This window comes from Fusarium sambucinum, chromosome II (assembly GCF_050947815.1).
Source record: "Fusarium sambucinum isolate potato_lamoka chromosome II, whole genome shotgun sequence".
NCBI classification, from domain to species: domain Eukaryota; kingdom Fungi; phylum Ascomycota; class Sordariomycetes; order Hypocreales; family Nectriaceae; genus Fusarium; species Fusarium sambucinum.
Window position 1 is genome coordinate 9,537,246 of NC_139293.1, and position 15,957 is coordinate 9,553,202.

At 43.9% G+C, this 15,957-nt stretch overlaps 7 protein-coding genes across 7 annotated transcripts; 3 read left to right on the plus strand and 4 right to left on the minus strand.

The window, feature by feature from the left end:
* Positions 1-373: 373 nt before the first annotated feature.
* On the plus strand, positions 374-1,192 carry FSST1_010107 (alpha/beta fold hydrolase; the record flags this gene model as incomplete). The annotated part of the gene is made up of 1 exon (XM_083227141.1): positions 374-1,192. The coding sequence occupies one exon, from the start codon at positions 374-376 to the stop codon at positions 1,190-1,192; it is 819 nt and encodes a 272-aa protein (XP_083086068.1).
* Positions 1,193-4,147: 2,955 nt separating this feature from the next.
* FSST1_010108 (NAD(P)H-dependent flavin oxidoreductase) lies at positions 4,148-4,674 on the plus strand (the record flags this gene model as incomplete). Its single annotated transcript, XM_083227142.1, has 2 exons — positions 4,148-4,554; positions 4,611-4,674. The coding sequence occupies 2 exons, from the start codon at positions 4,148-4,150 to the stop codon at positions 4,672-4,674; spliced, it is 471 nt and encodes a 156-aa protein (XP_083086069.1).
* A 437-nt stretch (positions 4,675-5,111) lies between these two features.
* On the minus strand, positions 5,112-5,612 carry FSST1_010109 (uncharacterized protein; the record flags this gene model as incomplete). Its single annotated transcript, XM_083227143.1, has 1 exon — positions 5,112-5,612. The coding sequence occupies one exon, from the start codon at positions 5,610-5,612 to the stop codon at positions 5,112-5,114; it is 501 nt and encodes a 166-aa protein (XP_083086070.1).
* Positions 5,613-6,296: 684 nt separating this feature from the next.
* On the minus strand, positions 6,297-8,102 carry FSST1_010110 (glycosyl hydrolase; the record flags this gene model as incomplete). The annotated part of the gene is made up of 2 exons (XM_083227145.1): positions 6,297-6,433; positions 6,488-8,102. 2 exons carry the CDS (start codon positions 8,100-8,102, stop codon positions 6,297-6,299), a joined length of 1,752 nt encoding a protein of 583 aa, XP_083086071.1.
* A 2,444-nt stretch (positions 8,103-10,546) lies between these two features.
* On the plus strand, positions 10,547-11,909 carry FSST1_010111 (SMP-30/gluconolactonase/LRE family protein; the record flags this gene model as incomplete). The annotated part of the gene is made up of 3 exons (XM_083227146.1): positions 10,547-10,764; positions 10,854-11,328; positions 11,382-11,909. 3 exons carry the CDS (start codon positions 10,547-10,549, stop codon positions 11,907-11,909), a joined length of 1,221 nt encoding a protein of 406 aa, XP_083086072.1.
* A 1,882-nt stretch (positions 11,910-13,791) lies between these two features.
* FSST1_010112 (NuoB/complex I 20 kDa subunit family protein) lies at positions 13,792-14,461 on the minus strand (the record flags this gene model as incomplete). The annotated part of the gene is made up of 2 exons (XM_083227147.1): positions 13,792-14,209; positions 14,271-14,461. 2 exons carry the CDS (start codon positions 14,459-14,461, stop codon positions 13,792-13,794), a joined length of 609 nt encoding a protein of 202 aa, XP_083086073.1.
* A 539-nt stretch (positions 14,462-15,000) lies between these two features.
* FSST1_010113 (uncharacterized protein) lies at positions 15,001-15,393 on the minus strand (the record flags this gene model as incomplete). The annotated part of the gene is made up of 1 exon (XM_083227148.1): positions 15,001-15,393. One exon carries the CDS (start codon positions 15,391-15,393, stop codon positions 15,001-15,003), a length of 393 nt encoding a protein of 130 aa, XP_083086074.1.
* Positions 15,394-15,957: the final 564 nt, after the last annotated feature.

Consider the following 15,957-nt stretch of genomic DNA (forward strand, 5'->3'; position numbering starts at 1 on the left):
AGAGCGATTAGTATTCTTATTATATTAGTCGTTTTTACTAAATATTCTGCAAGAAATATGAGTACACAGCGACCACTTGGGATCTACTCTGGTCTATTACATCTAGTGTAGTTGATGTCCCAGCCAACTGTTTGGTATGCATTGGTATCTTATCATATAGCAGTATAGCCAATTGAAAATGTGCGTTATCTCCCCGAAAGAAAATTTAGCATCAGTGGTCTGACCAATTAACTATTACTTAAATCCTCGATTACCCCGCCTGGAGATGAGAAGAAGCTCTCATGTAAACCAACGTCAAGATTTGTGAATACTTCCATTAGCTAAAACAATATAATTACGCTTTCCTTTTTCATTTTCTTACCCAAAGAACAACATGCCTGAGCTTACCGTTCCTGATGCTATTCTCCATTATGAAACGTTCGGAACCACTGGGCCCGTGCTTATCTTCATCCCCGGAGCCAACGGTCATGGTAGCATTTTCCACACTGTTGCCAAATCCCTTTCTGCCAGCTTTACTGTCGTCTGCTGGGATCGCCGTGGGTACTCACAGAGCTATCTTGTTGGAAAACAAGATTTCGAAAACCGGCTGCAAACCGACGCCGACGATGCGCAGCGTCTAATAGCCCATGTCTCTCGTGATGGCACGGCTATCGTCTTCGGAACGTCATCGGGCGCTGTCGTTGCTCAACAGCTTCTGGCCACTCACCCTGATTGTGTGGCCAAGCTAATTTCCCACGAACCGCCGGCCTTTGGTGTCCTGCCCAAAGAGTTTGAACTACAGGCGAGCGGACTTATCAGTCACATCTACAGCACATATAGAGCTCAGGGTCCTGAGGCAGCCATGGAAGTTTTTACCTCTGGTTTATCTGGAGGCCCTGATGCGGAGATGATGATTTATTGCATGGATGCAAAACGCGGCGACGAGATCCGCGCCAATTGTCTCTTTTGGTTTGAATTTGAGCTGAGGCAGTATACCATTGCGCCCGTCGACATTGACGGCCTCGACAAGGCAAAGGAAAAGTTGATTCTTACCGCTGGAGATGAAAGCAATGATGGTCCAGGTGCAGGACCAATCAAGGCTATCGCTATGAGGCTGGGCAAGGAGGTTCTAAGCATTCCTGGCGGTCACGTGGGCTATATGACCGTCCCAGATATGTTTGCGAAGAAGATAGAGGAACTGCTCAACGAATAGAGAGACGATATACATTGTTTTTAGGTTACGAGCAGTCATTATAGACCTAAAAACCTAGATCACCAAATTGCCACGTCTGATCTGCAGGACATTCATCCATGCTCCAACCAAAACTCTGCGAGCTAAGCCAACTTTCCTCAAGGGAGTCGGATGTGAAAAACATGTTAAAATCCTCCGACATTCCTTCCAGGTAGTTATGATTGACAGCTGCCCCAATTAGAGCATCATCAGAGATACCGGGGCTGACAGTTAGGTTCCTGTCTGATATAGTTTGCCTATCTATTAATGCATTAAAACTTTTGAGTTCAGCTGGACGCCTTCATCCAGTGTAATCGTACTAACCTTTGTTCAGAAATGCGGAAAATCGTTGTCGGTATTTTTTCAGTTCTTCTACTACTCCCTTTGCGGCAGATTCGACATTAGACTCGTAATAATGGAAAACTGCTAGCGCCTTATCCCACGAAGTTTTGGCGGGCTCGACATCCAGGTCGACCCCCAAGTCAGGAAATAGACTGGCAGCGAGAATGGCTGATGCAGCTCCGAAAGTAACTGTAATAACTATGTCAACACCTGACTGTATCTAGAGACAGAATTGTCTCGGGCTGTGGGGCAATTACAGAACAACGCATGCCATGGTGAACTTTGCTTCGAACAACTCAGGTTCTGATGCATCTCACTAAGGATCTCGTGTGCAGTCGATATACACAATCGACTGATTTCACCGAAAAATATTTGCTGGAGAGACGGGGTCGTACGATGGTGTTTCGGAGATTGATTAAAGACGAGTCGTCTTACTTCAACGAGAAGTGAAGGCCGTAGTAGTAGCAGCCGTATATACATAACCCTTCTTAGAGTCAGAGATGTCTTATTACAGATTAGGCTGTGAAATACCTTGGCTTTAATACCATGGCCTGCATGCGGAAGCAGCTTGTTGATTCATTTGCATCTTCCATAATACCATCGAGTACAAGATGGGCAGGCAAGTCCACGAGCAGATTGTCTAGTTTCGAACATAGTCTCGGGACATCCTGAAGATATTCAAAAGATATACCGGTTCCATCCTGTCCTGGGTCTTGGTGTCCGGTTGAGTATAATCTGCTCAGAGTTTCGTCCAAAACTTCAAACAACTTCAAGCTGTATATGAAGAAGTCAATTCGGGAGGGACTGTTCTCTGGTTGGCAGCCTTCATTGGTTTGTGATAGGTATTCGTCGTCAATGGGCTGGGGCAAGGGTATAGCATGCGGCCTGCAATAAAGAACGGACCGCCCGAACGTGGTAGCTGAGAGCCTAGAAATAGTCAACAACGTGTATAGTTTATGGATGAGGCGGAAAATACCGATCCAGAGCAATGCAGCTATGCCAGACTCTACGTCTCATCTCCCGCTCCACTTGACTTTTGGTCGATCCAACGCGTTCAAAGTCTAATCCCAAGCTTTGCGCCACTCTGAGAGAAACGCCGACCATGTTCCACCAACGATTGGCGTAAGATGTGTAATGAAGATAGATGCCTCGAAGAAGGAGCAGTTGCACGATTTCTAAAGAGGCGAAATCCAGGGTTTCGATAGAAATTAATTGATGTGATCGTCTATAAAAGGAATTGGCTTATTGCCCTCTCTGAGGTGAGGGAGTATCTTTGCTGCGTTGACATCCAATGGCCAATACCATGTTAAATATTGCATGGAAGACGAGATCATCTCTTGTTTGGTGATAACAATCATCCAAGGCCATGTTTGGTCGCCAAAGACTGTTATACTTTGTAATGAAGGATGGCCAGTGAAGTAGCGGGAAAACTGGATGGATGGAGTCATAGAAAGTACGGAGAAGGGTGGGCACAAGGTAGTCTGGAGGTGAGGTGGGACTTAGATTATGAGCAGAGTCGGGCGATCTGACTACTTCGAATCCTAGGAAATATTGTTCAGTCGCTTCCTGAGTATGCAGCTTTGCAATTAAATCGGGGTTTGTCCTTTGGACTGTTTGCTGCAAGAAACAAATATTCGAGGATGGGCGATGGATGGTTTCTTCTTCCTTGCGAGAGGCATGAGGCATTTTGGGTTGCTCCGAAGAAATGAAACTCGGGACTATAACTTAGGTCAGGACTACCAGTGACGCTCTTTGCAAGGTGGACTTAGGTTCAGGCACTGAAGAAGCGTCGGGAATATTCTGGTTTAGGCGCGGACCCCCTTGTGGCTTTTCTCCCAACTGTTGAAGTTGGTTGTTCGCCACCTGAAGATTACTAGCAAGAGGTCAGGAGGTTCGAGCTAGATATGGAAGGTACTCACGGCGCTTGTAAGCTTAACATCTTCTGTTGATAACTGCACGTCAAGCCCTTCATTTTGCACGAAGTACAGATTGGTCGTTGGCTGTCACAACCAGTTTAACATACACGACAGTGACTACATGCTAGTTGGGTCCCTCGTCGCCGACGTGGCGGCAATGCTCTTTGGGTGAACATGTGAATGGGAACACAAAGATGTTTGCCGCGTTCGCATTAACGGTGTTTTTTTGTTTTTTTCGAAGTTCATCCAGTCCACAACGGAAGGTTGAGAATTAACGGATCACAATTGTCCTAGATGCATGACTAATCCCAACGAGACTAGTGGTACACGAGTAGGAATTGCTTTCCCAAGACCTAGAATTAACATTACCCTCTAACCTAAGGATAACCATTTTGCGATATATGAATGTGCGGAGACGCAAGGTCTTGAGCTGAGGCTCAAGTGTGAGGTTCCCAATCGATCACCCGGTTTTCGAAAGATAAAGACCATTTCTACTCTGTACCTCGATAGAAAGAGGAAGTCCGTCAAGCCCCATCAGTAGTCTCGAGCCATTCTATATCTCTGTATAATATAAGCTATGCCGTAATCCACCGAGTGAACCCGCCGTCTGGGCATTAAGGGTGAATTTGCGCCCACTAGCCTACCTTGAATCAGCATTTCAGTATCGATCTGGTCGTTTATGGACGCAGTGCCTGTTGTACAGGGTGGTTTGATGTACGTTGGCTATGCTGGCTTGGCAGCGGCTGCCAGTAACGCCGGAAACTTACGTATAATTACAGCGCTCATTTTTAAACCTGAAGAGTTCCGTCAGGAGATCCAGAAATGCAGACGATTGACAAACAAACATTTCGCCTTGAATATAACATTACTGCCATACCTTGCCCCTCCTAATTATGGGACATACACCAGGGTCGTCATCGAAGAGGGTATTGCTGCTGTTGAAACAGCCGGTAATAACCCAGTTATTAGGGCTCTCAAAAATGCAGGAATTATCGTGATCCACAAACTTACAACCATTTGGCATGCTGAAAGCACCGTCAGGTTAGGTGCTGCCTTTCTCTCCATCGATGGTTCCGAGTATGGTGGGTGAGTAGAGCCTCCCGTTTAGCTCTGCAAGCTCTCTTCCTCACTAAAACCTGTAGACATGTGGGTGAATCTAATATTACTAACTTTATTCTCCTCTCTAGAGCCTACCAGAAGCTCTAAGTCCTATGTATTGCGTCGGGAGACTTCGCAGTTGGCCAAGCATTAGCGGCAGCCTTATGTTTAGGATCTGTTTTGGGGAGCAGCTTGTGGATTGGGTTGATGCAGGGATAGGCTTAGTGATAGCAGAAAGAAGGGGATCTTCTTCTTCTTCACCCTCTTCTGCTTTACTGCCTCCACTAAGCGAGAACGACATATATACTATTGTAGTAGCAGGAACAATATAGGGCTATGTATAAGGCAAAAGGGTTATACCGATTAAAGGGACAATTAATATCCTCACACCTTCGATTTTACAACCGCGGTAATAAATAGTATTAAAAAATCTTTTTACATAGGAAGAGCCAATATTCCACCAGTAACTAAAGCACGTTTTTCTGCATATCCTACATCTTAACAGTGGAGGTCCCTGATAAGAAATAGAGAAATCTCTCTCTCCATTACAGGCCCCAGCTCGCAAGCTGTTCCTGTCCCTTATCAGTGAACAACAACTTTCCGTTCATATAACCAAGCATGTAGATAAGAGGATAGCGTCCCTGCCACCACCAGAAATTGTTATGTGCACCGAACCAGCCGAAGACGAGATCAAGGTTATAGCAGAGGTCGTTACAAGCTCCCAGAACGAGAAGACTCATTATTGCACAGAAGTGGACTGCCTTGCTGCCGTAGTGCTTGTCGACAATGAATGCATTGATCAGCCCGCCCATGGCTCCGCCCATTCCCAGTGGACAGAAGAAGAGGGTCCACATAAGTCTGGGAAACATGTCTCGGAAGCCGGAGAAGACAATGATGCTGATGATTAGCATTGTCACCTCAAAGATAAAGCTATTGAGCCAAAAAATGAAGAAAGGTCGGATGTAAAGATTTCGACGTTTCTTTGCTTGGGCCTTCTCCTCGTCAGAGACGATGAGAGCTTGGTAGTGGTGGGGTTGAGTGGCCATTGTCGCGACTTTAGCAGAGGATCTGGTTGAAGGTGGACTCTGATACGAGGTGAATGCTGGAGAGCGAATCTAACGACTAAACTTGAGTAACAGGCTCTTTGTATTTATTCTTGAATGATGTAAGTAGTCACATGTTCCGACTAGCATCTTCCAGCGCCCGAGGGTAGGGCGTATGGGCAACCGTCGATTGGTATGTAATAAGCTTTCGAACCTCGAACCTCGGAGCCCCACTTGTGACCGAGGGAAGCGGATTAAACTAGATCTGGCAACAGTATCGGGGTTAGTATTAATAGCACTATATACACTTATAGTTAATGAATTGAGATCTTCAAAGTCGGCGAATATATTAGAACATATAAGTAATGCATATATAATCCTATTATTAACTTCCGCATTAATAGTATCCAGCTCTGACTTTAGCATGGGAGGTTTTAGCTTTAAATAGAGTGTATCTCTAAATTCATTCGTCGAGAAGATAAATCTTATATATGTTTCCAATAAAGCGTGTCTGAAAGCATGGCCTTGTGGCCTCATAATATTGTTATACTATTAGATATCTACTGTTCAGGCTATCTCATTTCCTTGTGAAATGATCGAAAGTCTTAAAGATTCAAATATGTCTCCAATAGGTTACAGAATACGTGTCTCTCGTGAAAGCTTCAACTAATATCGATTTCTACTACTCTATCCTAAAAATCTCGCCGGGACAAACCTACCCTCATCAATCTCCTGAGAAATTGCAGTATACCTCCACCGACTAAAGTATGCAGGTGTTGAGCCTTTGCCGCCGTTTTTAGTCGCGAAGACGCCAACAACAGTTCCTAATTATAATATTAGTAATCCTGGATATAAACGGGATAGATTTGTAAAGTCACCTGTAAAGGGTCCGCTACCACCTGAGACAATCTCAGCGCTTGCAGAGCCAAGCTTCTTTATATCATGTGGCTTGGCTACAGAGTTGGCTGCAAATTCGTATGTACTATCACGAGTGGCAGTCACTGTGAGCCTGATAGAACTCTTCATCCAAGATTTGGGGATAGTCTTGACTTTGGTCTTGGGAGCCTTGATGTCAGGTCTTCCTGAAGTTTCAGCCTTGAATCTCAGTTTGCATGTAACGCCTTTTCCATCCTTGTCTTTGACGCTGATAACACTGATATCGATATGCTGGGTTTGTGTAAGGAACACCGTAATGCCAGCCTCTTCGTCGACTACCTTGGGATCAAAGGATAGATCGACGCTATAGGTAAAAACCGAGGCTGTTTGTTTGCGTGCAAGAAACCCCAACCCTTCGTTCACTGGGTCGTATTTCTCATCGGCAGTCAGGTTGACTCTGGATGGAAGGACCCGTAAGGTATTAGGGTGCCCTTTTGGCGAGATAGCGAATAGGTTTTGCTTAGGAGGCCGCCAGAAGAACCAATGCCGAGGCAGGGATGATCCGATAGCAAAGTCCTCCTTGTCTGGAGCATCAACCCAGGCGCCTGTTCCAGGGACCCTCTTATTAGTTGGTGGGAGAGGACCAGACATCTTTCCGCGTACCATATCCAGACGTGGCCACTCGTTCTCTTCCCATTCTACTGGGAATAGAACTGTTTCGCGGCCCATGGGGTAAACCTTCCATTCGGGACCGGACCGAGTAGCCAATGCAACACCCCACCAGTTCTCAGAAGCATCTTGGAACAAGTCGGCATGGCCGACTGTCTGGAACCATTCGTCGGTGTTCTTTGCAGTAAGGATAGGGTTGCCGCTGTATCCATCGTAAGGTCCACGGATATTACGTGATCTAGCTATGGTCACCGAGTGGTTTGTCTCAGTTCCGCCCTCTCCAATCAGCAAGTAATACCAGTTGTCCTTCCTGTAGAAGTGAGGTCCCTCAGGGTTTCGATCACCAGTTCCGTTCCAGATCTTGAAAGGCTCAGTCGCAGTGCCCTTCTTGATGTCAATTTCGCTGACATAGATTCCTGCAGCAACTGCCATATAGGTCTTTCCATTATTATCCCAAAAAATGTCTGGATCGATGTCGTTGGCTGGGTTCTCAATACGGACAGGACCGCTCCATGCAGAATCGTCATAGGGATCCTTAGTTGTGAAGAGAAGGACAATGGGGCCCCATCCATCAATCCAAGAAACGTAGGTGGTGATGAGATAGAATATGCCCTTGCGATAACGGAGGGTAGAAGCCCAGATACCCTCATGCTCCAAGCCTCTTCTCGAAAGCTCAGGCAGTTGTTCTTCCTTGGTTAAAGCATTGCTGGCGTGCCTCCAGTTGACAAGATCCTTGCTTGCAAACACTGGAATGCCAGGTAGTGCTAAAAATGAGGACGTTGTACAAAAGAATGTATTATCCAATTCTTTGACAAATATACAGCTCGGGTCTGTATTCCAACCTGGAAGAATAGGGTTCGTATACTCGTGGCCCTTGTGCTTTTGACTATAAGCGACCTGGCAGATAGCCAAGCCCCAAATGAGGACGTTCAATAGCTGTCGAGCCATAGGAATTAAGAAATATTAGCAGTACTAAGACACACCAGGAAAATAATAGCTAATCCCATACCTCTATTATAACTTCGAAGCTATAGTGAGGTCTTTTTATACTTTATTACCATAGGTATAATATATAATTATCCGGTAATTACCTCAATACCCCTCTTATATGATCTATAAATTGCCGTCTATTTAACCGCTAAGCATTATACTCATGGCTGTTGTATACTAACTACTACTTTGAAAGTAGATCCCCCGCTTTAGAAGTCCCGCATACAGCCTGAATCCATGATTTATCCGCTCGTTAGAAATCTCGAAGATATTAACACTTAATTTATCTTTTGTCATTGGCGTCGAATGGTCAAATTACAGAGCCTCTACGATATATTTTAGAGTCAAACCTATTAATTCACAGACCAATTGCAGCCAGAGAGATCCGCCTCTTCGTAATCTAACCAGGTATTTCTAGTGGTCAGGGACTTAGGTGTAACTTGAAGACGGTTATTCTCGACGATAAACCATTACCTCTTTTTGAAGTATTGTTGTATTGCTGGAATGAGCTTTGAGACACTGTTATAGTCTATGACCACATAATCTCCGTTCCCTTACACCTGGTATTGTTTATTGGCCGGTTAAGACATAAGGCAAGTCTGCGCAAAGTCTAGGAAGATTATATTGCCATTAATTAAAGTGACAACGTCGATAGAGGATAAAAAGTCAATATGAATCGCAGGATGTATGAGTATACTATCGAAGTCCATGTCTACCTTGGGTTATAGAAGTATGTATAGATATATATTTAATTTACTTATTCCTCTTATCTCGTGAGTAAATATTTAAAACCCATTTCGAGCTATAAGCGTATAATCTTTTCTAATGTTTGTATAAATATATTAACTAAGTGTGACAGATAATTTTAGGATGCTGTTATTATAGCAGCCTCAATTTCGCCTAGATTTAAGGTCAGTTGCTATATAACAAAATAGCGAAGGAGCAATATGTTAAATAATTCATAATGTAACAAGACATATTTTCCATGCCTAATATGACTCTATCAAGCTTGGCTTGCGTGATTACTCTTTTAATTGTTGGGAAGTAAAAATGGAGCGTGAGTACCCACAAACCTCGTTGTCGACACACACTTGTGGGGCATTATGTCAATCGTAGGGTGCACGCTAAATACATCAGCATTCTTTTCCACCCTGTTAGCTTTCACTTATCATTCAACATCAGAGCGTTTTTATGTAATACACCATTGACACGTCTTGTCAATCGTAGGGTGCACGCTAAGCACACAAGCGGGTTTTTCCGCTTCACGTGATTATCTCTTGATTTCAGCATGCGAAAATAACATAAATACTCCATGTTGCTGAGAAGATCGGTACAAAGTTTTCTCCTAAACTAAAAGAAAAGAAAAGGAGTTCTTATACAAAACGAGATTCTCATCATGGTATACTCTTTTATCCGTATCGACCGATGCGCAGCTGATCTCTCATCCATGGCTGCAAAATACAAAACGTTGCGCCTTGAAGCCTTACGACAATCTCCTACTACATTTTCATCAACTATGGAAATAGAATCGCAATTTGACGACGAAATCTGGATCTCTCGCCTTCGTGAACCGAATAAAGAGACATTCATCTGCGTATTCGAAGAAGGCCAATCATCGGAATGGGTAGCACAAGTAACTTTACGAGGCCCCTTGTCAAGCAAAGAATTTATGCTTCCACCCGAGTCAGGTCAATCCTCTCTGGCTCGCGATGAGTTGGAGGAGAAGTGGCAAATGTTGAGCCTTTATTCTCTACCCAGTCATAGGGGAAAGGGACTTGCAGCGAAGCTCTGCTAACAAGCGTTTCATTTTTTGGAGTCCCAGCAGGGAACTAGAGTTCACCATGTTCTCGTTCGTATCATGGCAAAGCCAGAGAATACGGCAGCCATTCGTCTATACGAGAGGCTAGGCTTTAAGCATACCGGGCATTGCACTCTGGAAGAAGCGTTAAAATCGAATGGTGACGGCCATTTAATTCCTAAAGGGAAACTGGAGAATAAATACACCACTCGGACCGGGATCATCATGGCGACACAACTGCACAGGGAACATGAGTAAGGTAAATGTCTACTTATTCGCATTAAGAGTTATATTACCATGCCTAATTTCGGAGCATTACTCTGACTATAATTAAAAACCTTAACTTATTCCGATTGCGAATTCTAAAATGCGCCGATAGGACGGAAAATGGTGCTCGGCTTATTAGCGTTGCCTGAAATGGATTAAACTCATATTTGACGTCGCTAATTGAGCCAATAGATGGGCCATACCGCTATCAACCTTGACAACACCGAGCTGGGTGAACACATACCCTTGCGCACAGCCAGATGTATTTAAGAACTGTCTTTACCGACAAAGACATAAAATGATATTTCAGAATTAAGCTTCTCTTTGAGTCTCTAACATGCGTCTTGGCCTGTCTCTCCACTACCTGTCAGGCTTCTTGCCATTGGCAGCCAGCATCCTGAGCCCTTTGCCGCTTGACTATGAGAATACGACTGCCAAATGGGCTTATTTATCCTATGAAAATCCTTCCTTGGCAGTTCTCCCCGGCCACTTTAATCGATCAGTTTTTGTCCCATTTACAGACAGTCAAACTTCTGATGCCTCAGTCGCTCAAGAGTAAGTACACAATACTTGTTAACCCATTACTCCTGAGAACCCCCAAGGACGTCCTCTTCAAGTTGGATAACTAACTGTATTCTTGACAGATTGGATTCTCTCAATTCAACAGACTTCGTGGCTTACGACGAAAGGTTCTTCGATTTACTTGGACCAGATGCCAAGATCAGGAAACTACATGATCTCCCCTTCCAGACCCATGAAGCGCCATGTTACAACCCTTCAACAAAGGACCTCTTCTTCATTGAGTGGGGCCCACCCGGAGGCAACAATGGGTTCCATGACTGGCAATATCTATTAAGCACGGAAACAAATGAATTGCGCAAAGTCAAAACCAATCCTCCAATTCACAATGTCCATGGCTGTGCAGTTTACAAAGGAGACTACTATGTCATCACTGATGGAAGTGACAATGAAACTTCGTCACTCAATAAGATCAGTCCCGCTAAGCTAGAGAAGACCACTCTCGTCAATAACTTCTACGGATTGCCCTTCTCGGGACTTAATGACATGGATGTTGATGAGTATGGAAACTTCTGGATCACAGACGACCACTATGGATGGGTAAGCTCACCAGTTTCTTAATGGATGAATTCATATTGATAACAAACAACCAGGGAGCCGATGTTGTCAAGTATACGCCACCTACACTATCAACAGTCTATTTCGTCAATAAGACGACACTTCGCCCAAGGCCATTCCATACCACTAACGGCCAAGCTAACGGTATCACATACCACAAAGGAGAAGATGGAAAGGGAACGATATACGTCTCCAACACTGCCGCATCTCAGCCCGGACCTGCACCTCACAAGCTGAACCCTTACGGTCCTCGGAAACTGACATCCTTCGACGTATCTTATCCGGGGGCTATAACGTCAAACAAGAAACTGCTAAGTGTTCCGATCGCTTTTGTGTACGATGGCATCAAGGTCTCCAAGAACGGTTGGGTCTTTGCTGGTTCAGGAAATGGAGTCGACGTGATTGATCCACGAACTGGCGAGACTCTGGGGGCAATTCGTGTGGGTGGTGGTAACTATATTGCGGTGAATGTGGCATTTGGAGAAAAGGAATTGTGGATTGTTGGAGCAGGAGGTATTTGGCATGTAACAGGCTTTAAGGAGATATTGGCCAGAGGCTTTTAGACGGGACAGGGAGTTTTATAGTGGCATAAATTATAAAGATTATATTAGCTAAGACTATATTAAGTACTATAATAATATATAAGAAATAAGGTCTAAAGTAATTTTTAGCTTTATTTTACTAATTTAAAATCTTTTATATTAACTATATTATTTATAAGCTATACTAAGTATATTTTATAGCATAGAATTTCACTGAGGGTTAATTATTAATTATACTATATTACTTAAAGTTAGTTAGCATTAATAGAAGATTTTAATTTTATCCTCTTTAACTCATAATAATTCAACTTAGTGTCTTCTTAAACTACAGCTCATACAAATAGATAAGCAAATACGTTGATAAATATATCCGACGACGTGCTAAGAGCTAAAGGTATTTGCGACTCGCGGAATAGGCAGGCTAAAAGGCCAAAGGCGAAGAGGGCACAAGTGGTAAGATCTTGCAACTACTGTCGGCGACAAAGAAGTATATGCAAAAATCTTATCCCATGCTCTAATTTCAAAGTGAGAAGTAATATATGCAGCAATGCATCTATTGCCTCAACACAACACTCGAAGCGCATTAGGACATTGACCGGCTTAAAAGCAAGACCAGAGAACTCGACATGATGCTTTATAATAGAGAGCAAGATCAAAAGCAACAAGACCAAATAGTTCTATCAAAGATGAAATCTTTATCTGCTGTTATTAATAATTTAAGGTCTTACTTTCTGGTACATCAGTAGCAAATGATCAGTCTTTTAAACCTTAAAGAGGAACGTGTTTAATAGGAACAACCCGAATAGGGCCTAAAAGTCCTCTATCGGTCGCTCCGGCGATTGGGATTCCAGTGTATTGTTGCAGTGTAATAGGTAGCGGAAGCGATCCTGAAGTAATAAGTTCATTAAGGATAGTACGGATGTAGTTTGCTTTTGCTTACCAGTAAAAATGGGACGTATAGATCTGTTATATGCATAGGTAAACATCTGGCCGGCCGATCTCTGACTAGCAGGTCCAGCGGAGAAGGAGTAATGCATTCCATTGAAGGCTTTTACTTTAAAATATAGCTTTTCTAGGACCTATTCCTTAGGCAAGTCAAAAGCCTGGGATTTAACCTGAGCTTCTCCCTGGGTTACTATGCAGAGGATAAAGTGAGGCTTTATAAGCGTTTCGGCAGAGCTAGTGTTATTTCCTTGGCGAGGTAATGAGTAGTGAATACCAAATTCGATATACTCGTCAGCTGTGATAAAAATAGTAATGCTGGCTTTATGGCTAGGGTAACTAGAATAAAATTGCATACTGATACTATACCTGAAAAGCGAATGCACTTGACGTCTTGTCAATAGCATTACCTTATTCTTATCGTTGCCTGATTATATGAGGTTTATATGCAGGATTACAAGCAAAAAGATTTGCTAACTTTACCTAAAGGAAGAATGTATAACTAATCATTAGGGAGATACCAGTGAACGAAGTATTTAGATATACCCAAGTTATTCGCAGGGTTAAGAGAAGCTTTATAAGGATTAACTTTATTAATATCTAGTAGAATATACTTTATTAATAATTACTATAGGGCTAGCTATAGGTAAAGAGGTACCTTTTAAAGGGATAAATAGGGAAAAAGCTTAAGTATATATATATAGCTCTAATGCAAAAGGCCTTATAGATAACTTAAGCAAGGATTAATAAGCAAGCTATAAGCACTACTATAATTATAATAATAGTAATTATAGCCTAGTCTTTTACTCTATAGCTTAGCAGTTAAGTATAGCTATTATAATCTAGCTATCTAAGTAATATATCTTATAAATTACTAGCCCTAATAATTTATTATAATCCTTATATAGGCAATTAAATAATGTCTGCATTATTTCCGATACTATATTCTCGTTGTTTTCATTTAATGTATCTTCTTCTGCAATTGAAAAATCCTATACAAGAGAGCTTCTGGTGTAGGCGGACACCCGGGGACATAGATGTCTACCGGGACAATTCTATCAACGCCCCGGACTACACTATAGCTATAGTGATAGTATCCCCCCCCATTGGCACAGCTGCCCATGCTGATGACCCACCTGGGCTCTGGCATCTGGTCGTAGCATTGGCGAAGGGCGGGGGCCATCTTATTAGTGACAGTACCAGCAACTATCATGACGTCTAAATGGCGAGGTGAGGCACGGAAGATGATACCAAGCCGATCTTGGTCATATCGGGGCGTGGAAGCGTGCATCATTTCTACAGCACAACAGGCGAGGCCGAAGCTGAGGGGCCAGAAGGATCCATTTCGAGTCCAGGAAGCAATTTTGTCGGCCGTGGTCCTAGTGATTGTGGTTAGCGTGTGATGTCAATAGCCTCGAACTCGGGGATAGGAATTCGCACAGGACATATTCGACGAGACTTGAAGGGGTGCTTTCGCTGAGGAGGGCTCGCTCTCGCCTTTGAGGCTTGGCCGAGACATTGGAAGAGGAGCCGTGGGCATGCCGCACACCGATGATGTGGGGAGGCATGTAGACTGGACGATTTCCGTGTTTAGCTTTAGTGAGTCGGCATATTTGGGCAACAAGAGGCATGTTAGTGATGGCTTAATGGAATCGTGGTAGGGAGTTTGCTCATCGTACTGGCTTGTGGTCTCATGCTGGGTGGCATTTCAGGATGATACTGTCACCTAGAGAAACGAGATGGAAGTAAGCAAGACGAAAAGAAAGAGTAAGGATTGAAGAAGAGAAGAAGACGCGCAGTGAAATGATTCAGAGACGTGACTTCTCGGTATAAACCCACATTCAACCCCCCTGCGCGGGGTTTTCCCACATCCCACCTAAAATTGGGTCTGGTCGGAACAAACCCACATGGTCGATTGGCCATGGTGATAGTAAATGATCGGCCAGTGGGTCCCATAGTACCGCTGGGTGAGATAGCTCGGTCTGAAACTGGTTCGTGGACAATTTGTAACAGTGGATGAGGCCGAGGCTATCTATGAATAGGTAGGTAGATGATCTTATTCAGGATTTCAGAACCTTGAAACATAAGTTATTCACATCGTCGTGGTTGTGGCCTTGCTTAACTTCCGTAGAGATGTAGCTTGACCTTGGGTAAACCTCAGTGCCTGTTCTCAAAGCAAATCCGCATGCTCTGGCAGGACTATCTCAGCGCCAGTAACCCATGTGATGATAGTTTTCTCCTCCGACTCCGCACGGTGCAATTGCACAGCCGCAACGACGCCCATCGCTGGACTCGAATTTGGCGCCAGCACTTCGTACTTCAACTTGTACAGCGTCGAATCGCACTCCAAGTTCCGCTCGTTGAAGGAGACATGGCCGAAATACACTCTTCGTACGGCGCCCTTTCCGTACCTTTCCAGGACTGATGATCTTGTACACCCTAGTATTAGGATCTTTTCCGCTCCGATGGCTGACAGAAAAGGCCAGATCTTGTCTGCCGGTGCATCAGTCGTCTCCTTGATCGAGGCGAGCACCGTTCTACCTTCGAGGTCATCTATCGACATGACGAAAGGTATCTTGGTAACGAAATCAAGTTAGTTGTCTTCCCAAGTCACAGTGCCCGGTGAGTCCTCACGTTGAGATATGTGGTAACTAGGGCTTGGTCGAGATAGTCGTGCGAGCAACTTGTCCCTGTATGGGTGAATATTTTGCGGCTGATTCTCCTTACTCGCCTGATATATCTTGGATAGATGTGGACAGATTTATAGGCTTTGAGCGGAGAAGTAGGGAAATCAACATGGGTTAATTCATCTTGCGGGATAAATTATACAAATTTCGCAAGCTTGGAGTAGATGGTGGGCTCGATTGATCTTGGAACGCAAAGTCCGAAAGTGAGACCGAGTTTAAATGCCTGCCGCGCCACCACCCTGGGAAATTTGAGAAGCCCAGTACTTAGCTACGACCTAGTATACTAAGATAATATATTCGATATGACCCTCAGACCTTTTGTATTACTCTTTCTTCATCTTAAAACAAAGCCTCGTCAAATTCTGTGGTTTCAGTTCCTGGTTCCGCAGTTACCATGCCGGCTTCCAGACTCATTTCTGGCATAGACGTAACGTCTTTCA